Source organism: Heloderma suspectum, chromosome 2 (assembly GCF_057233095.1).
Source record: "Heloderma suspectum isolate Gila_16-S chromosome 2, 16-S_ref, whole genome shotgun sequence".
Taxonomy (NCBI): Eukaryota; Metazoa; Chordata; class Lepidosauria; order Squamata; family Helodermatidae; genus Heloderma; species Heloderma suspectum.
This window is the reverse complement of record NC_139459.1, coordinates 166412870-166437496: the sequence shown is the minus strand read 5'-3', so window position 1 is coordinate 166437496 and position 24627 is coordinate 166412870. Positions and strand designations below refer to the sequence as shown.

The following is a 24627-nucleotide window of genomic DNA, read 5'->3' as shown; positions in this document are numbered from 1 at the left end:
CACCCAGTTAAAAGAATTTTAAATTGGTTAATCATATGCGTTTTTGTTGATTCACCTGCCAATTAAATTGCACATGGCTAAAAAACAATATTCCTCCATCAAGAAGCATGCTTCCTTTGATTGTGTACGCCTATGCTGTAGCAATGATCATCTTTGAAGAGGCAGTCTGCCTATGCGTGAGAGAAAGGGAATGCTTCTCAAGATGCTTCTTCCCATCTGCAGTTTATAGAAGTACTTGTACTAAATATATTTTTTACATCTGTTGCTTGCTTAACTGCGGACCCCTTTTTAGTCAATTAAGGCTGCAATCCTATTCACACTTACTTAGGACTAAGTCGCACTGGACTCAATAGGAAATACTTCTTAGTAGACACATATAAGATATGCACTGTAAAAAATTTAAAAGAGTGGAAAGCCCAGTTAGATTAAGCAATGAACTGCTTAGATGTTGCAGCCCTAATAAACATGCCTGACATTGTTCCAGAAGATGTTCAGTTTCAGGCTTTGGAGCACCAACGTGAGCTTGTGAACTGCCACTGCACTAGCTTTATACCTGAACTGTATGAAGGCAGGAACGATGGTTGCCAGGTCTGCATCGAAATACAGCCGACTCTTCTAACTTGTCTCTACATATTGTTAAGTTCAACACACATCTGAAGTATTTTTGGAACCAGGCCTTAGTTTAGAGAGATCTGCCTTCTCTGGCACTGTTCTGCCCACAGCTGCTCCCACACACATACAGATAACCACAGCCTTTTCTCCTAGGGAAAGTAAAAAGAAAGAACACTGCAACTCTTAAAAGCAATCGTTTGTCCCCAGCTTTGCATGTGGGGGGAGCCTGGCAAGGGACCCAAGAACAGGGGGACAAGATAACTAGCAGCTTCCCGGCCTTCCTGAATTCAGTAGGCCCTGCCTGCCCCTTTAAGGTCCAAAGCAGAAAGAAAAGATGGAGCTGCTTTGTCTCCTGCTCCCTCGACCCATAGCTCCATTCATCCATTCTGTCCTCCCCTGCCGTCTGCGATTTTCATTTTTTTGCCCCAAGCCATTGGAAGAAGTGCATGGCAAAGAATCTGGACAACCAGTGGACCAGAGGCAACACAACTGTCCCTTTTCACAACTCAGGACCTTTTTAAAGAAACTCGTGTTTAATCTCTGTGCCATTGTTCTCTCCCCTTCCCTCCCCTCCCGATGATAAAGACAGATTATTGCAGAGTTCGTGAAGAATTGCAAAGTCACAGGGGAACAGGTGGGATCAGTTGGACTTACAGGTTAGTGCTGCAGTTGGCATCCAGGGGTGTTGTTGAGGGAGGACCACCTGGGCATGGGCTACAGATCTTTTGAGCTGTTTCCTGGATCTTGTAAACTGTCGTAATTGCCATTTTTTTTACATTTTCCCACTGACTTGCATTGGAAAACAGAAACGGCCATAACTTTTTTAGCTTGTATGATAAATTCATGAAACTTGGAGACATGGAGACCATGGATCTGATTGAGCCTTCCCAATTTCAGGCAGTTAGGTCCAGTCACAGGTAAAATTTGCTATTTTCAAGAAAATCTGTCAATGCAAAGAGCTATAATTTTTTTGTTCTTCCACATAAGTGCATGGAATTTGGGGACCTGACAGCCCCCATGGAACTTATTGAACCTGCCAAATTTCAGACAGTTAGGTTCAGTGGCTTTTGTGCTAACCATGAGTAAAGTTTCCTTTCCTCAAAGAATAAACCAAAAAGTAAAAAAAACTGTCAAGCCGCACAGGGGATTAGAGATCCTTATCAGAAGGTGTTTAAGGTGACCATTAAGAGGTCACTATCCCTAATCTCTGGTGTAGGGTTTTTTTGAGGTGCAAAAAACCTCTCTACTTTTCTGCTCTTACATGCCCACTGTTGGGAGCTTGCTTGCAATGAAATTTTGAAGAGAGAAGGAAGGGAAGAAAAAGGTCCATGTGAAATACTGGTATTTCACACAGCATCTGATTTTACTGCCCCAAACTGCAACCTTTGGTTTCTGCAGAAGTTTAGTAGCTTCAGTACAGCAAAGGATCCAGTCAGCCTCCACAAACTTCTTTCTCCCCCTCCACTTTAATTTCTCCTAAATAGCTGTAAGACTCAAATAATCCCAAAGGGAGGGTTAGGACTATGTGGTGTCATGATCGAGAAACTGCTGGGGCTTTTAAATAGGTTCTACAGTTTTAAAAAAGCTAGAAAAAGCCCTCAGCCACCTCACCTCATATGGTTAATTTAAGTACATGCAATCCTTACAGACCCTCCACAGCCTCCTAAATTCCTCTGAAGTACTACCTCTCTGAAAGGAGCCACTTGGCTTAGGAAATTCTCTCTACACCCCATACCCCCGTGCATTTCCAGTCACCATTCTTCTTTTCTTCTTCCTTCCCCTATCCTGTTTTCTTTCTCTTCTTTATTCCACCCAGAGCATATCTTAGGGAATTCTCAAAGAGAATTTGGTGGGCAAGAAAAGTTCTGAACTGTATTTTACTTTATATAAACAGACAAGAGGGTTCATTTTTCTCCTTCTCACTCAAGTGCTTGAGAAAAGTGGGTTCACATGATTGCAGAGAAACAAATCTGGGGCCGTTTTGTGTGCCAGTTGCCATTATCCAGCAATAGGATGGGCTGTAGCTCAGTGGTAGAGCACATGCTTGGTATACAGAAGGTCCCAGGTTCAATCCCCAGCATCTCCAGGTAGGGCTAGGAAAGAATCTGGCCTGAAACCCTGGAAAGCTGCTGCTGCCAGTCAGTGTCGACAATACTGGGCTAGATGGACCCAGGGTCTGACTCAGTATAAGGCAGCTTCCTATGTTCCTATGAACAGAAAGCTTTAAGAAAAATAGAAGTTTGGGGTTTGTTTTTTAAGTGGAAGGGAGATAAATGCTGCTCATTTATACAAGCCTATGTATGCCTATTCAGAAGCCCCATTATGATTAATGAGGCTTACCCTCAGGAAAGTGTGCATAGGATTCCAGCACAAGTTAGTTTTGCAGGGTGGTTTGCACCTGATGTTCTACATGTTTACTCAGAAATAAGTCCTGAGTTGTGAGCATCATACTGCAGGCTTAATACAATGCCTACCCAATTCCATCTAGCTCAGTCCTATGCATGTTTAGTCATTTGTGTTTTTACCTGAACTCTCGCTTCAGTGGTGAGGGAAAGGCACTTAGTACATGGTCAGGGTTTCTCCATAACTTAGCCCTAGTTTTGAAAACAGACTCTTTGGCTGAATCCTGGTGAAGTCTTGGCACAAATGAAGTTATGAGGAGGAAGATACAATGAGAGCTTGTGCATAACAAGGAGGAGGTAGAGGAGAATTGCACAAAACATCTGTTTTTATGAAGAGTTGCTGGAGGATGGTAGGATGGGGAGGGATGGTTGCATAGAGGGGAACAGAATTGGTAGGGGGAGAATGTAAGTGCTCAGTGGTGAAAGAAGAGCATTTTGAATATACTCAGAGGCACTCTTTATTTAAGAACATAAGAACAGCCGTGCTGCATCAGACCAAAGTCCATCTAGTCCAGCATCCTGTTCACACAGTGGCCAACCAAATGCCCACAGGAAACCCACAAGCAGGACTCAGAAGTAGGGATGGGGAAATCCAGCCCTTTTTGGTCTCGCCATATTTCCCCAGAACCCTCAGCTCAGCTTGCATTTGTGAGCCAAGCCACAGGCTTTCCCCCAAAATCCAGGAAATCCCTCGGGGGGGGGGGGGGTCCACTTAAAACCACCAATTGTGTAAATTGTGCAAATTTTGGCCATAATATGCTTAATTTTGTGCATATTGCAGGCACAACTTGCACAAATTAAGCATATTACTGCTGCAATTTGCATAAATGGCAATTTTAAGAAAAAAACGAAACCCAGAAATCAGAGAACTGGCCCGACTCAATAGAGATAACTTACTCTTGGCCCCCCAGGCCGCAGGTAGGAGAGCCAGGGTCTGGGGGAAAGCCGCTGAAAGCTCTGGGAACTTCACCCCCCAGATGGATTCCTCTAACATCCTTACTCAGAAGTAAGCAGGACTAAGTCACTCAGCAGTTTCCTCCCCACTCTCTCCTGTAGGGAAAAGCTCTTCTCTCTGATCAGCAGCTGATCAGAGAGAATATCTTTTTCCTGCTGCAGCAACAAAGGCTCTCTTTCTCACTGTGCAGGAGTGAGAGAAGAGCTTTCCCTACAGGACAGAGGGGGAGGAGCCTGGGGAAAAAGCTGGTGGGCCAGATGGTGAAACCCTGAAGGCCATATCTGGCCCGCAGGCCGGTTCCCCATCCCGGTTTTAGTGTCTTCTCAAGCATCACTTTATACATTGTTGGTTACTATCCAGGAGCTTCTTAAAGCAGCCTCTGCTCCACAAAGCAGTGATCACACATGCAGAGGCTCATCCCATGGACAGGTGGGAAACAATTCAAGTAAAAGTCCATTCCATGTGTTACAGCCACCCATGGCCATTCCAAGTGGCCTTCACATGGTGGCTGTAACATGGAACAGAAACTGACTGAGCCATAGACCGAAACCTTAAAAGGCCCGGCTTATACCCCCTCCGCATGGAGTCTCCTTGTTCAGCAAAGTTTAAAGCAAACCTTAAGGCTATGAACTGCCTTCACTGGATATAGAGCATATTGTGGGCCCACCTAAATCCCCAGCTAGGCCTCAGTCATGAGATTCATGCACTCTTTTTTCCTCAGCAACAGACCAGGCAGACAAGTTCTCCAGGCACATAAATGTGGTCTCCATGTCACATGCTATGCCCTATTTGCTGGGTGGTGGGGGTAGGAAGAAGGAGACAGATGTGAGTCCATGCCTCACCATACATAATACTTTGATTCCAGGTCCACATATGAACCAGCTCCCAGGCAACTCACTAAGCCAGAGGGTCCCCAGCTTTGCTCTTGAGCCTTGAATCAGTCCCTTCAGAGCCTCCCACAACCACCCGTTGCCTCAGAGCATAAGACACAGGCCTGAATTACATCTGACTAGGCAGAGACAGCCCGGGACATTTTGTTGCCTGAGGCAGAGTGGCAAATGGCACCTCAGCCATCTACCCAAGTAAGGTGTATAGTATCCAAAGTCACCAAAGTTACTTTGGTAAATGAGGCAGAAAATCCCATAAGCACCTCTCCCCACTCCTGCCAGTAGAAATACAATAAAAAACAAAGTAAATAACTAAGAATTTGCTGCCCTTTCATGATACCCCAAATCTGCTGCCTGAGGCAACTGCCTCACTCTGCCTCATGGTAGGGCCAGCCCTGCAACTAGGCCAGAACGAGAGGTAAGGCAGCCATGCAGAATTTGGCACTTGGACGCTCAGGCATCTCTCCAAGGCCTATATGAAAGGAAGCACAGAGCCACTGGGGAGGATAGCTGGGCGGGAAGGTCTGCAGTCATCAGGTAGGAATTGGAAAGAGCTGGGAGCGTGACAGGAGGAGGGAAGGCCACCCGCTCTCTCTGCCAAGGAGTGCGGTGAGCTATGTCTGGATTTCATCCTGGAGCTGTCTCAGAGCTGTTAAACCAGACCTCCTTTATTTAAGGAAGCAGAACAGAACAGGCACTTCCTGGCTCGCTTGAACCCCACAGAAGAACAGAAACTCCTAGGCTCCCATCCCCTGGACCTCCACCATCTCTCACTAGCAGCAAACACAACTGAGTCCCAAGTGGAGGGAATTACACAGGTGTGCCAAAGAGGAAGGGGGCGAGGGACATGCCCTGGACACTGTTTGAGCTGTGGCCCTGAGTTCTTCCCTACAAAGGAGACATAAAATGGCCTGGTTTTTGGAAGACATAAAACAGCCAGAGCTTTGGGACTCGCCTGTGCAGACAAAGCGGCTGCTCTCCCTTGCACAGGCGAGTCTCAAACCCCAGGCTTTCCCACATCTCTGCTGCTGTCTCTGATCTGAAGGGAGGTGATGCCCTCTGAGAGGATTCCCCCTGGAGGAACCCCAATAGGCTGCACAGGCTGGATGGGGGTGCCCTGTGGGCTGGAGGTTCTACATCCTGGCCTACACTGTGCGTGTGTGTGTGCGTGGTGGCTTGTACAAACAGGGTTAAGCTGATGGCAGGGTTGAAGAACCATGGTATGAGGCTGGAAGCACCTTTTTTAGTTAGGTCTGGGCTAAGGGGTCCATAAGAAGGGGGTATGAACAGCTCTGTGACTACAGTGGCAGGCAGGGAGGGGTTTTACCAGACTTTCCCAACCTGGTGCCCTTGAGATGTTTTGGACTACAGCTCCCAGCATTCCTGACCATTGACCATGCTGAATGGGGCTGATGGGAACTGAAGTCCAAAACATCCAGAGGGCACCAGGTTGGAGGAGACTGGGTTTTACCAATAGCTGGGGTAGGTAAGAGCAGGCATTGGGAAAAGGGCAGAGATTGCAGGATCATAGACTTGGTTATAGGATGCAAGCATGTTCCAGGGAAGCCAAAAGCTAGGAGTCAGCCAAGTTGGGAGAAGCCTAGAGAAATACCGGCCCCATTCCAGGCTCTGGCAGGGATTGCATGAGAAGCAGCTGGGGAAAGGCTCCATACCATCATGGTTGCGGTCTAGGCTGTGAAACATCAGCAGAAGTTTGCGTTCGCGCTCCTGGAGGTAGCGGGCAAATTCCTCAAAATTAAGCTCGCCATCTTGGTCGGTATCACCGTCGCGGAGAATATCCTGCAGGCAGCGGAAGAGCGAAGCAGGTTTTAGAAGGTGCTTGATGCAGAACTGCAGTTCATAAACATGGCAACCACCATTTCAGAACTGTTCAGAAGGATTGTGTTTCTGTCCCATTTGGCACGATGATATCAAGGATACATTGCATTTATGTAGCACTTTAGAGCAGGGGTGGGGAACCTTGGGCTCAAATCTGCCCCTCTGGTGTTCCCCAGATGGCCCCAGCCCCTTCCCCTAGTGCTGTTCCCTCTGGCCACAGATCATTTTGGGGTCTCCTGGCTTTTGTGCAGTTTTTTCCCCATTCTGAAAGGCTGAAATGCCTCTTCTAAGGCTTAGTTACTGGCGATAGGAGCTTTAAGCTAAAATATGCTGGCATTTTTTGTATTTGGGGGCACACCATTTTTACCTTTGCCCCTCCCCTTTGCCTTTGCCCCACCCACCACTGGAAAGTGGCCATAAAGAGGTTTTCTGAAATTATTTGGCCCTCAGGCTGAAAGTGGTCCCCCATCCCTGCTTTAGAGCATTCAAAGCACTTCACATGTAATCCCATGTTATAATCCCCACAACAAACCTGCAAGGTAGGCCAGTACTATTAAACCCATATTGTAGATTGGGACGGGGGTGATACTAAGGGCAAAAAATAATGGCTTGCCTAATGTCACTGAGTGAGTCCTTGGCGGATTTGAACCAAGGACTTACTAACCCTGTCTCTTGGGCAGTATGCCACACCAGCTTTTAGACAATGGATGCAAAAGAGTATTAGTGAGAGGCTGTATTTAGGAAATGCTAAGCGAGAACCCTTCTTCCTGACCTGCTAGCTTTCTAAGTGGAAGGAACTGCTTTTGTACAGAGAAGCCCCCAGGCGAGCTCCCACCGCAGTCTAAAGTGGTTCAGCACCTCAGTGAGAACTTTGCCTTGGCTTCCATGCAGGAGTGTCCACAGGTTTGCCTAGGAGCGGAGGATGACTTTCAAGGAGGTTCAATTGCTCACTGAAAGGAAGCAGTTAAAGCAAGGTTGGGCAATCCTCAAGTTTGCGGGATCTATTTTGGTTTTTTACTAGAACCCTGAGGTCCAGCAACCTGAGCCAGGTACAAAACAGTGTCTCAGACAGATGCTCACACACCAAAGAACAGGGTCCTCTGAGCACATGCTCAGTCCAGGAATTGGTGATCTGTACCAGTACCAAGTTCACATGTCCTTTCACACAAAAATCCATTCCTGGTTTTCTGCCCAGTTGTTCTTTTTCAGCAACCTAATTGGGGGCGGGGGCTTTTTAGTTGTTACTGTTAAGACAATTGGGAGTCAAGAAACCCTTGCAGATCTACTACAAATCATGGAGAGATCTACCAGTAGATCCTGATCTACCTTCTGCCGACCCCTGGGTTCAAGAGTCCTTTCTCTCACTTGGCAATCAGGGACCCTGCAGAAGGCTAGATGGGAAGCCACTTGGGGGACAAATTTAGCTGCACTACTACCAGCTTGGTGACACTCTGGTTAGCATGTTTTTGCTTGCCACTTTCAGCTGCTATGTGTTTTTCCATTGCTACTTTATCTCCAAGAGGCTTAAAAGAAACCTGATCCCTAAAGCCATTTTACTGGACAAGGCCAAATAACTGTTTGGCCCTATAGCACGGTATAGTATTAGGATTATGATTATTATTAATAACAGTAATATGATATTATTGTTGTTGTGGTTGTTCTGAACACAGAGTAGATAACACAATGTGTTTCATTGTTTTAAGCCATTTAAAATCTTGCAAGGTGGTTTGAACTTTCATTGTAGCACTATTCAGACAACATATCTGTTGATATGGAGGCATGATTGGGGGTGGGGGGTGGCGATTACACCAACTGCCCCCTCTCTAAGGCTCTGTTCATTTTTGGATTAATGCATAGATGCGGGGGGGGGGGGTGTCAGGGCCAGCAGCCGCAATCCCACTCTCCTCCATGATGTGTTGTCTTAAGTAAGGTGTGAATTCAAAATGCTACAAAACAGTTTGAACTGCCTGAACCAACAAAAGGCATCATTTTCTCTACTCTGTGGCCCTCACTAAAACAACAGGAGGATAAATTTTAATGAACTGTTCTTTGAACTGGGCAAGTAGCAGATTGTGCAATCAATACAGATCCCCCCAGCTTGGGTGTGAGAGACAGAGGAGCCATCACATTCAAGACCGTGGCAAAAGCCAACTTCAGCACTGGCATTATGCAATCTAAACCAAAACAGTGAAGAATGATACATTAATTAGGATCTGTAAACAGAGAGCCACCAGGGACTAGTTTCTAACACCAAATACCAACCCATGAAAATGTATAGATCTACAGGAAATGTCTCTTTATGGGAACTGTGTTTTTTCTTGGATGCTCGGGCATATTCTTGTCTGCCTACCCATTTCTTCTCTGATCCTATTTTTTCCTGTAATAGCTGCAATGTTCTGGATGCTCAGGCTTTCAACTCCTTCTGCACACCCTGTCTCCTCATTGTTCTCTGCTGCTTCCCTTTTCACATTGCCTCCATCTCTCACCAGCTGCCACTAAAAGCTTCTTCTTTAATATTCCATGTCTTACCCTTTTAGGCAGTTTGGCTCAAAAATATCCAGTGATTATGCAAATACCCAATCTCCAGGTTAGGCACAAAGACATACAAGCTGGTGGCCAACTTGGGCAGTTGCAGGAGCAACAATGGCCTGCCACCTCAATGACACCACCATCCTAATTTTGCACCAAGCAGTCAAGGGCATGCTGGAAGTTTTACTCCAACACCTCCGGAGGGCCCCATGTTGAGGAAGGCTGGACTAGATTATCTGCTGATCTCTTCCAAACCTGAGATTTCTACTATTTAGAAAAGTGGGCTCCCTGAAGAAAGCCTAACTTCGCTCAGGGGCCAGTTCCTAAAGGGGAAGCCAGGGAATACAACTTGGGAGGGATGCATTTGTCCCCAGAGCTTAGGGACAGTTAGTCTAAACCCAAGTCATGTTCCTCATTTGCTCCATTTTGTGAGCTGGGAACAGGACCCAGGAGTCTCGGCTCCCACCTCTTTCTGCTCTAACAGCAGTATTCTCACATACTTCCAGTATGCTCACATGACCAGCGAGGGCAGGAAAGGGAGCCAGACAAGTTCAAGGAATGTAAACATAGAAGTATGAAAATAGCCCAGTGCCAAATGGTTTGAACAGATTCCTAGCACCATTTCAGAGTTTAGAGTCATCATAAGAAACCTGAAGTGTTTTTAGGCTGGCATCCTAGTTCCAGCCATTCTTCCAGTTCCATTGCAGTTTATGGACACGTTCTGTTTTCTACAACACCCATCATATAATGGACAATTCCTTTTACACCCAGTTGCCCAGCCTAAGACGTCGTGGGTGACAGCAGGATGCCATCTCCTCAGCTACTGATCCAAATAGGGTCAAGGTACCAACACCAGGATGACACAGCTGGGGCTGTTGTGATGGATCTGAGACCCACCCCCAACATAGTAACCATGATAGCTGCTAACTGGAGCAACACCCTACCTTGTTGCTTTCAGGGTACATAGCAAATCACCCTACATTGGCGTGTTGAACCTATTTCTCTTGAGGGACACATGGATGGGACAGAAGGCAAAATGGGGAGTGCCAAAATAGCAACAACAACAAAAGGAAAAAAGTGTATTTTAGCTTAAAGCTCTTTCTCTCAGTAGCTAAGCCTTAGGAAAGACATTTCAACCTTATAGGATGGGGAAAAACCTGGACAAACCCTGGGGGGAAAACAAACGATTGGTGGTTGGAGGGGGGAAGGGGGTGGCTCCAGGGGAAGGGTGTGTATGGCTGGCTGGGGCATGCTGGGAGCTGTAGTCCAAAACATTTGGAGGGTACCAGGTTGGGGAAGGCTGCTTTAAGGGATGCTGAATTTAGGTGAACCGGTTAAGTATGCTCAGATGCATCAGATCCAGGTCCCCGTCCCCTCACTCATGGCTGAGAACGTGTTACTACAGAGAAAACTGGCAAGCATGGCATTAGCCCAAGAGGATCTGCTGGCAGGTGATTAGAGGGGCAGGGACTGTGGTTAGCACATGTTGGTTCAGCTGTTATTCCCATCCAAGGTTCAAGGAAGTCTGCCAAAGAGGAAGGACACTTCCAGGGCACAAGTGCAGATAGCTTCCTCCACCGAACCCCAGTACAGGTAAGAGGTGAACACCTGACCCCTGTCCCATGTAGTTAATTTCCCAGAAGCTAGCTTCCTTGTTCTGCTGCCTGCAACCTGGAAGGCTGAAACTCAGTTTCAGAATGGGTCCGTGTGCAGTTTGCAGACGGCCTCGGTTCCCGTCAAGATGGCTTTTTGTGTGGTTTTAAACCAATATGTGCGTGTGCACTGGGCAGCCTGTTAGGAAAGGACAGATGCACACTGGGCCCTGCAGCAAACAGTGTGTATGAGCAAGCTCTGGAATGCCATGAGATGAAAGAATGGCAAGTAGCTAATGCTACAGGGACATACTGCAAACAAGAGCAGGTAATCCAGAACCACAAAATACAGGGGGAAATGTGGATGGGGTCATTTTGAAAGTATCCCAACCTACAGATCTTCAGGCCAAGACAGCTATGTGGGCTGGTGCACAGGATGGCTGGCCTTAGGATCACCGTCATCATGGGGCGCGGGGGTGGAGATGGGAAGGGAGGCTGTCTTGACATATATAAGTGCCAGATGTCTTGGCATATATAAGTGCCAGGCGTCAAATATATACGTGATTTGTTGGACTGCATCTCCCATCAGCCCTTGCCAGCATGGGCAATGGTCACGGATAATGGAAGTTGTAATCCAACAAGATCTGGAGGGCCAAAGGTTCTTTACCCCTGTTCTGCAGCCATGTCTTATACCAGAGGTGGGCAACTTGTGGCCTTCCAGATGTTTTGGCCTACAACTCCTTTTGAGATTGCTGCCTTTAGAAGTGCATTTGGTAGCATCCTAAGAGAGAGCCTTTTCGGTGGCCACTCCCAGCCCGTGGAACTCCCTCCCAAAGGGGGCTAGATTCGCTCCCTCTCTGTTGTCCTACCACCAGCAGGCAAAGACCATTCTGTTTAAGAAGGCCTTTAACCTGTAATTTGGTTTGGTGGGTTGAGTGCTGTTTAATATTTTTTTCTTGGTATGTTTTTATTGCGTTTTAACATAACAAAAATTGTTAGGATTTTATTGCATTTTTTTGCATCAATTTTAATTGGTTCTGTAAGCCATCTTGAGTGCCATTTTCTTGGGGTAGAAAGGTGGGGTACAAATAAAATAAACTCCCATCAGCCATAGTCAGCATAGCCAGTGGCAAGGGATGAGGGGTGTTGTAGGCCAAAACAAGTTTCCTACCTGCCTTATATGGAGAAAACAGACATGACACTGGAGACGTGTGAATGGGTAATCTCCCAATAGCATTTTACTGAAATGCAGCCACGAGGGGCTACAAATCTTGTCAGTGAGGAAGAGAGTGTGCTCAATTACCCAGCTTGGCCTGAAGAAATCAAAATATGGAGAGAAATGTGATCGCCACCTGCTAATTGTTGCAGATCAAGCCAGAGTTAGAGGCAAAGCTGCACGGGCCGGGTTGAGAACCTGGGAACCCTTGGAGCCAGGCATGAACCCCCATTTCAAGGGGACAGGCCATTTTTAGCCCTGGTTTTAAGAACAGCTTTTAGCCTCATATCCTGGTTCCCCGCCCCCCCTCCCCCGCCGTACCATACAGAATCCAGAGCCAAAGGATTCTTTCCATTCTTTTACCTGTGAAAGTTAAAGCTAGGCTGTCTGGAGTACCTAAAGGTGAAAGCTCTTTGTTGAAATAAATTCATCATGCAAAGGAAGCCTGCTGATGGGAGAGGCTCAGATAAACGGCAGACCTTGCTGTGTTCACAGTAGGGTGGCCAGATGCAAAACGAGGACACTTGCTGGAATTTCCTCCTCCACACAGCTATTTAAAGTGTAGGAACCCCATCCTCGTTGGCATCTGGCCACCCTCATCCACAGACAAAAGTGGATGCAGCACAAAGCTGATGGGTGTTTAAAAATACCACTCGGACACCTGAAATCCAGAAGACTGCATGCCAAATTTGACGGCAAAGCTAGATCAGTTCCTTCTGCAGACACAGCGGGGAGAAATTATGCCCACACAGATGAAGTTGCTGTGTATGAGAGAGAGAGAGAGAGAGAGAGAGATGTTTCTGGGTGTTATTGCGCCACTTAGCGATAATCGCTTAGTGACTAGACAAGGCCGTCATCCACCATTTGGCTACCTTTTCCCTTACCGGAGGAGCTGGTATTCCAGAGCTCAACAGGTCATTTCCGCATCTGTCATGTGGGACCCCAGAGATAGCTTTAAAAAAAAAAAAAAGGTCGCCAGGGACAGGTTAAAAATAACTGCAGGCACCATGAGCAATCCTCTATTTATAACTTCCTGTGTTTATTTGGGTGTTTCATGCCCTCAGATCCAGCCCCCTTGGCATGCTCAGCCTCAGCCCCCTTCAACTTTCCTGCAACTTAGGTATACAGCAGCCTTCTCCAACCTGCTGCCCTCCAGATGTGTTGGACAATGACTCCCATCATCCCCAGCTACCTGGGAATGATGGGAATTGTTGCCCAACACATCTGGAGGGCAGCAGGTTAGAAAAGTCTGGCAGGGACACCCCTTCAATATAGCGTGGTTCCCCCCCCCACACACACACAACAATTGCAAGAGCAAACAGCTCCAGCACAAGCTTCCTCCCTGTCTGAGCAGGAGAGAACACACACCACTGCTGCATCACCCCCACACACACAACCCTTAGCTTTGCCACCATGTCGGTTCTATGGATTGCTGTGCAGCTGGAAGAAATGGCTGCACAGCTCTCACAAGAGCCCCACTGCTGCTGCTGCTTCTAGCCTCATGGCTCTCCATAGAGCTGTTGTGGCAGTGGGAAAAGTAAGGGAGGCGCACGACAAGGGAAACAGACAGCCCCGTCGGCCACTCTTTCACTGCAACAAATGCCACAGCAGGAGAGCAGCTGGCAGGGCTCTCCAGAGCACCCACTAGAGGCAGCAAGGCAGCAATGGCAGACCGTTCTGGCAGGGGCGGGTGCAGCCTGATGCGGGCACCTCACCCTGCTTCATGGAAGGGGCAGCCCTGAGAGGAAAGTTACCTCTGAGCAACAAGCCTTTCAGAGACCACAGAGCCCTCCCACCTGCAGAGAGATCGGCTTGGCATGTATAGAAAGTCTTTGTGTATGGAAAGATCCAAGAAAGGGGTTAGGATTGAGACTGCTTCCAAGAAGGAAGCTGGGCTTGGTTCAAGCCTGCCCAAACCCATGCCCTCTATCTAGGAAGGGAGGTCTTCTCCCAGTCCCAGAAACAATGGGGGGGGGGCGTTTATACAGGTTATGGCAAAGGAAGAAAAATACAGAAAACACACAACACAATCTTATGTTTGTTATCTCAGAAATAGGTCCCATGGAGCAGAGCACAGTGGGGCACACTCTCAGGTAAATGTGCATTGGGTTGCAGCCTCCATTATTGTTTCCCGTATACCAAGGCTCAGCTCTGCCATTAAACACAGGCCTGTAAGGCCCAGCCCTCCTGAGCACTGTCTCAACCCTGCTTGGGAGCGGTTTCTGGTTCAAACCTTGGGAGGAAGTGAGACCGAGAGGTTTGAGGAGACGGCCTTCACGTCAGCTGCATGCTTCGCATTTCTTCCTTCTGCATATGCAAACAGAACTAGTCTAATTTCACCATTCAGTGATGCTGAAATGCCATTTGGAGTTCAAATACCCAAGTAGGGTTTAAAACCCCAGTGGGGGTGTCGTGCATTGTAAGCCATCAGTCACTCTGCACTTTTCCTGTCAGCAGGCCTCCTTCACATAATTCATTTCTAAAGTGGATAGCCAGCCTTGCCCCCCAGTTCAGGGGCTAAGGAGTACCTCCGTTGCATGTGCACATGCTGAGTGTAAGCAGTCAGGGGCAGAAAGAATTACAGACCCAACCAGTCATAACACTGGCAAGTTATTAATTATATCAAAGGCACCTGCGTATGCATTCCTGTGCTGACAATAAAGAGGTGGATACAGATATTGGAATAAATGCTGCTGCAACCTTTATTAAACACAACAGCATGTTTATTTATTTTATTTATGTATTATTACATTTATTTTCCACATTTTTTCCTCCTGCAAGGACTCCAAAGTGGCTTACATGGTCGTCCTCCTCCACTCCATTTTATCCTCACAGCAACCCTGTGAGGTAGGTTAGGCTGAGAGTCAGTGCCTGGCCCAAAGTCACCCAGTGAGCTTCATGACCGAGTGGGGACTAGAACCCATATCTCCCCAGTCCCAGTCTAACCACTACACCACGCTGGCTCTTTGATGTTGACAGGGACTGGGGGAAGATGGGAGGTGAAGGGGTGGCCTGTTTCCTACTCTGTGCACCCCAGAGCCTGGCCTGGCTGCCCATATATCTATTGGGTGCTGCACTCACACCATACTTGAGCCTAAAGCTTGCTGTTAAAAACCTCTAGCATCGTGCATCTGTTAGGCTGTGAGCAGATGCTGCCATGATCAGCTGCCAGGTCCTTGCCCTGCTGCTCTGCCCATAACAGAAAATAGGTGACTCCTCCCATTCAGGGGAGCTCCTCCTCCTGTCCCTTGGTTACTGGAACAGGAGTCTCTAATACTGCCTTTCCCAACCTGGCAGCCTCCAGATGTGTTGGACTGCCATTGGCTATGCTAGCTGGGAAAGCTGGGAGTTGCAGTCCAACACATCTGGAAGGCACCAGATTGGGGCAGGTTGCTCTATTTCTAATTTCCTGCTACCAATATGGGACAAGAGCAAAGCTGAAGCAGCTGTTGGAAATGATCTGAAATAGATCTGTTCATTAGCTAATCTGACTTAAGCCAGTGCCTGACTGCAGCAGCAACAGCACATCCAGGAGCATCCATAAAGCAGCATGCAAACGGGAAGATACATCTCAGCCTACAGACATACCCCTACACACTTTTATGCAAAGGATCCTGAGGCATACATCTCAGATCACGCAGTGCAGCTGCATGGGGAGTTTCTGGCCCATCCTGAACTCCTCTTCTGTAGTTTAATTGCATGCTGAGGATAAACATTATTAACATTCCTTTCCCTTTCTAACAGCTTGAGCCTCCTCACAACATTGTTGGAGAAATGGGCTGATAGCCAGTGATGAAAACTGCAAAGCTTTAATAAAGTCAAAGCATTCATAAAGTGTTCTCCTATCCCATGGGGTTATTTTGCATTCCTCAATTAAGCTAGGGAAACTGAGGCACAGAAAACTGAAAGAATTTCTGAGGCTGCAATCAAGTGAATATTTGCATGGGATTAAGTCCCATTGAGTTCAATGGGACTGACATCTGAGTAGAACTATGGGGTTTACTTATTTCTGTGTAAGCATGCTTAAGACTGCACTGTTAGTTATAATGACAGAACTAGAAAGACATCCCACTTCCAGCAGCTGCTTCCTTCTTGAGCCCAGAATCCATCAAGTTACACCTTCAAGATGAAAAGGAATTCTGGAAAATGTGCATAAATCTCCAGTTTTAAACTCTGACCTTGACCTCAACATTTTGTGAAGAGAAGGCCTTTAATTTAGGAGGCACCATCCACCGAGACCCAGGCACTGGTCAGATTAACACATTGGCTTAGACTGTCTTCACTAATTTCTTTTTTAGGCCACTAGTTTCCTTGGCAACCAACTCCAGCTTGGCTTCAGTACTGAATTCAGAATGAAGAATATGAACTGCGAAGTAGCAGCTTTGCTTCAAAGCAGTTCGGCTTCCAACCAGTTCTTGTGGAATTCCATTGTGTTGCTTCCTTCCTAGCTATCTGGATTGAGGTTTTTTATTTTTAAACCAGTCTGTCTTCTACAGCTGGCTGGGGCTGGCTGGAGTTGTAATCCAAGCAGCGGCCATGCTGGCTGGGGATGATAGGAGTTGGCACCCATCACATCTGGAGGGTCCCAGGGGGCAAAAGGATGCTGCAGAGCAGGGGAAGGCAAACTGGTGCCCCCCCCCCCCGGGTGTGTTAGACTACAGCTCCACTAATTCCTACCCCTGTTGTAGAGGACTGACAATCTCTCCCATTTTTGCATCACCTGGGCAGTTCTTTTCTATGCCACTTCTCTATTTTAAAAAATGCACACAACATTGATGATGCCCATTGCAGAGTCAACTCACACATAACTCATTGCAGCATCAAGAGATGAAGGGCACACTCCCATGCATGTTTAGACAGAAAGAAGTCCTACAACTCTCAGCGTGCCCCAGCCAGTATGGCTGGCTGAGGCATGCTGGGAGTTAGACTTATTTCTGTCTAAACAAGCCTAGGATTGCACCCTAAGTTACTGAGCATTTTCAAGTTAACTACCAAAGACAGTGTGTCAGTAGCACCCTATGCGACCTCAAACACAATGCTTTTTAATCAGGAGCCATTCAAGTGAGATTCCTCGAGACCTCTTTTACGTCTAATGATTTGACAAGTGCTGTACATGAATGCCTTAACCGACACTTTGGTCACCAAATGGGAACCATAAATGCCTTTTCCCAGTGTAACAATACTTTCACACCTTTGCCATTTCCTTGCTTGATCTTTTTACCTGAAGTCCTTCTTAGCAAGCTGGGCAAAAGATAGAGCAGGATTTGTGGTAGATCAGCAAGGTTTCTGAATCCCAATTGTTTAGCAATAGCAACAACAGCAAGGCTCCCCTTCCTGCCCTAAATTAGGCTGCTAACAGGAAGAAAACCCAGGCATGGATTTGTGTGTGAGAGAACTATGAACTCAGTTCTTGTACTGAAAACAAAAAAGACACTGTGTCCTTTTAATTCTAAATGCATGATGCCTCCTCCCTCCTTGTTCACACTTGGCTCCAGTTGGTTGATCTTGGGGTACAAGTAAAAAGCAAGCTTGAATTCTGCCCACACCTGCCTTTCAGGGGAGCTAAATAAAGCCTCGCCTGCAGCCACTTAGAAGAATAACCACACAATGCATTGGGGTGTTGTTCTACCTCTAGTGCACTTTGAATGAACCTACAGAGGCTGCCAATAATGTGTTAATGGCTCCAAAAGGGAGCAGCCTGTAAAACAGCCAGTGGAGACATACAGAGGGAAGGCAGCAAGCCACAAGCACGGTCATTACACTCCTTTCACCAGAATAAGGTCTTTACTATGTATCTCTCCAAGGCAGGGAAATGGGTGAGGAGAGGAATATTAATGATAATGATGTCCCAAGAGCACCATTAACCTGGATCTGGCCTGGCTCGTGGGACAATGATGATGATAGGCTATCAAGTGGTGGAGGGTTGGCCCTGCGGATTTGCATCATTGCCTGCTATAGCCCAGGGCATCTGTTCCATGCACATGGCTACTGTGCCAATTTCGCATACATGCGGTGCTCCTTGGGAGGAAAGCTATGGCAAACCTAGACAGCATAGTAAGAAGCAGAGACATCGTCTTGCTAACAAAGGTCTGCATAATCAAAGCTATGGTTTTCCCAGTAGTAACTATGGCTGTGAGAGCTGGACTATAAGGAAGGCTGAGCGCGGAAGAATGGATGCTTTCGAACTGTGGTGCTGGAGAAGACTCTTACGAGTCCCCGTGACTGCAAGGAGGTCAAATCAGTCCATCCTAAAGGAAATCAACCCTGACTGCTCCTTGGAAGGACAGATACTGAAGCTGAAGCTCAAATATTTTGGCCACCTAATGCAAAGAGAAAAGTCACTGGAAAAGTCACTGATGCTGGGAAAGACTGAAGGCAAAAGGAGAAGGGGACGGCAGACGATGAGATGGCTAGATAGCATCACTGATGCAATGAATATGGACTTGAGCACACTCTGGGAGAGAGCGGAGGACAGGAAGGCCTGGCGTGCTATGGTCCATGGGGTCACGAAGAGTCGGACATGACTTAACAACTGAACAACAACATAGTTTCTTTATATTATTGCCATTTGACCCCACTGTTTGCAATGTTTTTTTCTCTACACAAGTGGGCATAAGCACACACAGCTGCCAACTTAGGATAACACTTCATGCACTGGACGAAATGGACTCCAGTCCACAAAAGTTGTATGCCACAATAAATGTGTTCATCTTTAAAAGGTGCCACAAGACTCTTTGCTGTTTTTGCTGCAACAGACTAACACAGTTACCTCTCCAGCAGTCTGCACATGACAGTCACTTTCTAAGAAGCCACTCCAACAGCAGCATCAGCTGATCTGGAAAGTCCAGCTTCTAATCCTGTGGAGCGCAGGGTTCACTGCATTTATATCTACCGTCTACCTTCTGCTTACATGTAACCATTTCTCTGCATACATTTCTCAGAGCGATCAGGTGTAAACAGAAGAGAGGAGGAGGGAGATCTGGCTCTTGCTACTTGCCAGACTGGGGTGTGTAGTTGCAGCAGCAGCAGCTGAAATTCTGGCCCTCCTTCTACAGAGCTGTTATAAAGGTCCCACATCTGACCAGCTTAGCACCCCCTTCCCACCATCTCCTCTCTCCGAAGATGCACCTACTTACTACTGTACAGTTGCCAGTCCACAATTGCGACAGCACCTTTTTACCACTGCAAGGCAAAAGGGATACATTGTTTTGTCCCTGTTCTGACAACAATTTGGAGATGGCAGAGACCTCTTCTAGAGCCAGAGTGGGAGCTAGAGTGACTCATACGTAAAGCTGTCTTATAATGCAGGGATTGTGTGCCTAGTAAGTGGGGACTCTCGCTTTCCCCGGTAACAGGTGATTATGCCATGCATGATGCAAGAGGCTCCTCTCCTGCAGCCAAACATGGAAAGAGGCCCTTGAGGAGGGGCCAAAGCAGCCCCCTTCCCAATAGGACAGGACCTCTAGACAGGTTCTTTGTGGACTGGACATAGGCGCCATCCCTGGGGCCTCAGGAAACGGGAAAAACAGGACACTGTGGAATGAGGACTGGGTTAGGTTAAGGTGCAGGAGGTGGGCTTGGGCCAGGGGCGGCGGGACTGCAGACTCCTACACTGCCAGAGATGCAAAAGGGGTTGGTGCCTGATAGGGCCAGAATCTGGCTGCGCCTCCATCCTCCTTCCAGCCTTGCCCTACCCTCCCGCTGTGCTGGACTGCAACTCCCATCGTTCCCGGCCAGCTGGGAAGGATGGGAGTTGCAGTCCAGCACAGCGGGAGGGCCCCAGTTTGGTCAAGGCCGCCCTGTTTCCACGCCGACCCCTCCTCCTCCTTGCGCGTGCCTCAGTTTCCCCTTACTTTGCCGAAGGCTTGCCCGGCCGGGGCGCCCGCGCCACTCACCTGCTCGGCGTGGGAGCCGGCGTCCATGCCCATCCGGGCCAGGCCCTCGCGGAGCTCATTGACGTCCACTCGCCCATCCTTGTTGGTGTCCAGCTGCTCGAAGAGGCTGGCCCAGCGCTGGTGGCGATCGGGGTCGCGAGAACTCTCCTGGGCGGTGGACGCCTGCTGCTGCCGGGGCCTAGGCCCTTCCCGGGGGCCCAGCATGGCACTCGCGCTGCTCCCCGCTAGACCCCCGGCGGCGGCGGCGAAGGGCGTAGCGGGCTCCCTCTCGTGCCTGCCAGCTGGCTGCGCCTGTGGCTCGCCCCGCAGCCCGGGCCGGGCTCCATCGCTTCGCTCCTCCCGCTGCCCAGCCTCACTCCGGCTCGCTTTGCCAAAGCGCGGCCACCCGCCAGCACCGGGGTATTTAAAAATGTGCTGGTTGGCGTCGCCTCCCACCGCGATTTCCTCCTCCCCCCACCGCTAAAAGAAGGGAACAAGGAAACGGGAGGGGAGCATTGCGCAGGGAGAGCGAAGGGTTAATGCGCGTTCAGGAGGCGAGGGGCGGACCCAGGAGTCCGGCGGAGCCTTTGGCTATTTAAAATCATACCAGGGATCAGAGCAGCGCTGGGATCTCGAGGGAAGCCGCCGCCGCCTGCACCAGTTCTGTCCCTGCCGCTGCCCTTTGGCGGCGACTGCCGGAGGGGAGGCCGCGCGCAAAGCCTGTCACGCGCTGTAGTAGCGCGTAGTGGCTTCAGAGACTCTTGAGCTACGAACCAGGAAGTCTCTCTCCGACGCGAGCGTCGCCTCTTGCTCTGCCGCGCGCTCCTCTAGGAATAAATAGCCCCCTCCGAACGTATGAAGCTGCCCTACGCACGGAGTCTGAGACCACCGGCTCATGTAGCCCGATACACTCTACCCCGGCTGTGCCGTGACAAGATCTCAGGCGCGGGGCGGTCCACGCACCTGCTACCTACCACCTGTGTGAATGTGCTCCTTTAAGGGGGGGGGGGCTGGGCCTTGTGCATGCAAGCCGTGCGCTTTACCACTGAGCTCAGGGCTGCTACTGATGTGCAATATAGGGGAAATAATAATCCCCTACCTTATATGGCTATTGTAAAGATTGCAAGGCACTGTGGATGAAGGTATTTTGAACACTTGAAAAGCACTGTGTTAAGAACCTAAGAGCCGTGCTGGATCAAGGGTCCATCTAGTCCAGCATTCTGTTCACAGAGTGGACAACCAGCTGCCCATGGGAATCTGACAAGCAGGCCATGAGTGCAACAGCACCCTCCTGCCCATGTTCCCCAGCAACTGGCATACATAGGCATACTGCCTCTGCTGCTGGAGGTAGCATATAGCCATCAGGACTAGCAGCCATTGATAGCCTTATCCTCCAGGAATGTGTACAATCCCCTTTTAAAGCCATCCAAATTGGTAGCCATCGCTATGTCTTTGGTAGTGAATTCCATAGTTTTAACTATGTGCTGTGTGAAGAAGTACTTCCTTATATCTATCCTGGATGCTCCTCCTCCTCCTCCTCCTCTTCTTCTTCTTCTTCTTCAGTGGACCAACTAGTGCCTTGGTAGGGCTGCCAACTTTTCAACCAGCCCCTGCAGCTGTTGATGAATAATGTTTCTCTTTGTGGGATGAAAACCTTCATCTCCTAATTTCCAGGGGTCACATTGCTGTTAAAGACACAGGAGCAAGCCTTGGTGTGCTCCCCCAACCCCCTGGCTCTTCTGGTCAGTTTTCAACCATATGCCCAGGTGGCACCAACTAAAGTTCCTGGTGGTTATATTTGGGAATGTTGGTCTAGAGTGACCAGATGTAAACAGAGAACAGCGGGGCTCCAGTACCATTGCCAGTTGTGTTAGAAGAGGAAAGTCATGAAATACCACTTATTTTGGGAAAAGACATTTCCAAAACACCTGAGCTGGCTTTACTCAACCTATACTATGGGGAAAATAAAAATTTATTGAATAAAAACTTGGTGGGTTTTTTTGTTACCTGTGGCAAGATTGCTAATAGCCCGGAAATGGAAAGATGCAAAGGGTTTAACTATTGCAAATTGGTATAACATAACATCCCCTTCATAGATCACTGCCTTGTTGTGGCAAAGGGGTTTGCGTAACTCAGTGAAGCCATAAGCTATGCCATGCAGGGCCACCCAAGACGGACAGGTCATGGTGGACAGTTCTGACAAAATGTGGTCCACTGGAGAAGGAAATGACAACCTGCTCCAGTATTCTTGCCAAGAAAACCCCATGGAATGTATCACAAGACTAAAAGATATGACGCCAGAAGATGAGCCCCTCAGGTCAGAAGGTGTCCAATATACTACTGGGGAAGAGCAGAGGGGTGAACTTTATTTATTTATTTATTTATTGCATTTATACCCCGCCTTTTTTCCTCTTGCAAGGAACCCAAGGCGGCTTACATTATCCTCCTCCTCTCCATTTTATCCTCACAACAACAACCCTGTGAGGTGGGTTGGGCTGAGAGTGTGTGACTGGCCCAAAGTCACTCAGTGATCTTCCATGGCCAAGTGGGGACTAGAACCCAGATCTCCCAGCTCCTAGTCCAACGAGGCCTGGCGTGCTATGGTCCATGAGGTCACGAAGAGTTAGGCACGACTTAACGACTGAACAACAACAACGGCAGAGGGAATTTCCAAGTAGCACCAGAAAGAGTGAAGCAGCTGGGCTAAAGCTGAAAGGACACTCAGCTGTGGATGTGTCTGGAGGTGAAAAGAAAGTCCGATGCTGTAAAGAACAATATTGTTTAGGAACCTGGAATGTCAGATCAATGAATCAAGGCAAGCTGGAGGTGGTCAGACATGAGATGGCAAGATTGAACATTGACATCTTGGGAATCATCGAACTAAATGGACAGGCATGGGCGAATTTAATTCAGGTGACCATCATATCTACTACTGTGGGCAAGAATCCCTTAGAAGAAATGGAGTAGCACTCATAGTCAACAAAAGGGTGGGAAAAGCAGTACTGGGGTACAATCTCAAAAATGATGGAATGATCTCAATACAAATCCAAGGCAAACCATTCAACATCACAGTAATTCAAGTCTATGCCCCAACCACTGAGGCCGAATAAGCTGAGGTTGATCAGTTCTATGAAGACCTACAACACCTTCTAGAACTAACACCAAAAAAAGATGTCCTCTTCATCATAGGGGATTGGAATGCCAAAGTAGGAAGTCAAGAAATCACCGGGATAACAGGCAAGCATGGCCTTGGTGTACAAAATGAAGCAGGACAAAGGCTAATAGAGTTTTGCCCAGAGAACACGCTGATCATAGCAAACACTCTTTTCCAACAGCACAAGAGGCGACTCTACATATGGACATCACCAGATGGTCAATATCGAAATCAGATTGATTATGACCTTTGCAGCCAAAGATGGAGAAGCTCTATACAGTCAGTAAAAACAAGACCTGGAGCTGACTGTGGCTCAGATCATGAGCTGCTTCTTGTTGCAAAATTTCGGCTTAAATTGAAGAACGTCGGGAAAACCACTAAACCGTTCAGGTATGACCTAAATCATATCCCTTATGAATATACAGTGGAGGTGAGGAATAGATTTAAGGGATTAGACCTGATAGACAGAGTGCCTGAGGAACTATGGACAGAGGTCCGTAACATTGTTCAGGAGGCAGCAACTAAATCCATCCCAAAGAAAAAGAAATGCAAGAAAGCAAAGTGGCTGTCTGAGGAGGCTTTACAAGTAACTGAGGAAAGAAGGGAAGTGGAAAGCAAGGGAGAAAGGGGAAGATATACCCAAGTGAATGCAGAGTTCCAGAGAATAGCAAGGAGAGACAAGAAGGCCTTCTTAAATGAACAATGCAAAGAAATCGAGGAAAACAACAGAATGGGAAAGACTAGAGATCTTTTCAAGAAAATCGGAGATCTCAAGGGAACGTTTTGTGCAAAGACGGGCATGATAAAGGACAAAGAAGGCAGGGACCTAACAGAAGCAGATGAGATTAAGAAGAGGTGGAAAGAATACACAGAAGAACTATACAGGAAAGATCTGAATGTCCCTGATAGCCATGATAGTGCGGTCCCTGAACTTGAGCCGGACATCCTCGAGAGTGAAGTCAAGTGGGCCTTAGGAAGCATTACTAATAACAAAGCTAGCCAAGATGACAGTATTCCAGCTGAGCTATTTAAAGTCCTAAAAGATGATGCTGTTGAAGTGCTGCACTCAGTATGCCAACAAATTTGGAACACGCAACAGTGGCCACCAGACTGGAAAAGGTCAGTTTACATTCCAATTCTAAAGAAGGGCAATCCCAAAGAGTGTTGAAACTACTGTACAATTGCGCTCATTTCACATGCCAGCAAGGTGATGCTCGAAATCCTACAAGCTAGGCTTCAGCAGTATGTGAACCGAGAACTATAGGAAGTACAAGCTGGGTTCCGAAGAGGCAGAGGAACTAGAGATCAAATTGCCAACATTCGCTGGATCATGGAGAAAGCAAGAGAATTCCAGAAAAATGTCTATTTCTGCTTCATTGACTATGCTAAGGCCTTTCATTGTGTGGATCACAACAAACTCTGGCAAATTCTGAAAGAGATGGGAGTACCAGACCACCTTACCTGTCTCCCGAGAAACCTGTACAAGGGTCAAGAAGCAACAGTAAGAACCAGACATGGAACAACCGAGTGGTTCAAAATTGGGAAAGGAGTACGACAAGGCTGCATA

The 24627-nt window shown here is 47.9% G+C and overlaps 1 protein-coding gene across 9 annotated transcripts in view; it reads right to left on the bottom strand.

Moving 5' to 3' along the window:
- Positions 1 to 20304, bottom strand: part of LOC146353133 (mitochondrial adenyl nucleotide antiporter SLC25A23-like) — a 51384-nt gene extending 31080 nt beyond the window's left edge. For all 9 annotated transcript variants that reach the window (XR_014787987.1, XR_014787988.1, XR_014787990.1 and 6 more), the window contains exons 1-2: positions 19928 to 20304; positions 6530 to 6656 (exon numbers count right to left, since the gene is read on the bottom strand). Coding sequence is in view for 2 of the 9 variants with exons in the window: in XM_084835776.1 (XP_084691902.1) it covers positions 6530 to 6656; positions 19928 to 20131 (331 nt within the window). In the remaining 7 variants the exon portion in view is untranslated. The remainder of the gene's footprint in view (positions 1 to 6529; positions 6657 to 19927) is intronic.
- Positions 20305 to 24627: the final 4323 nt, after the last annotated feature.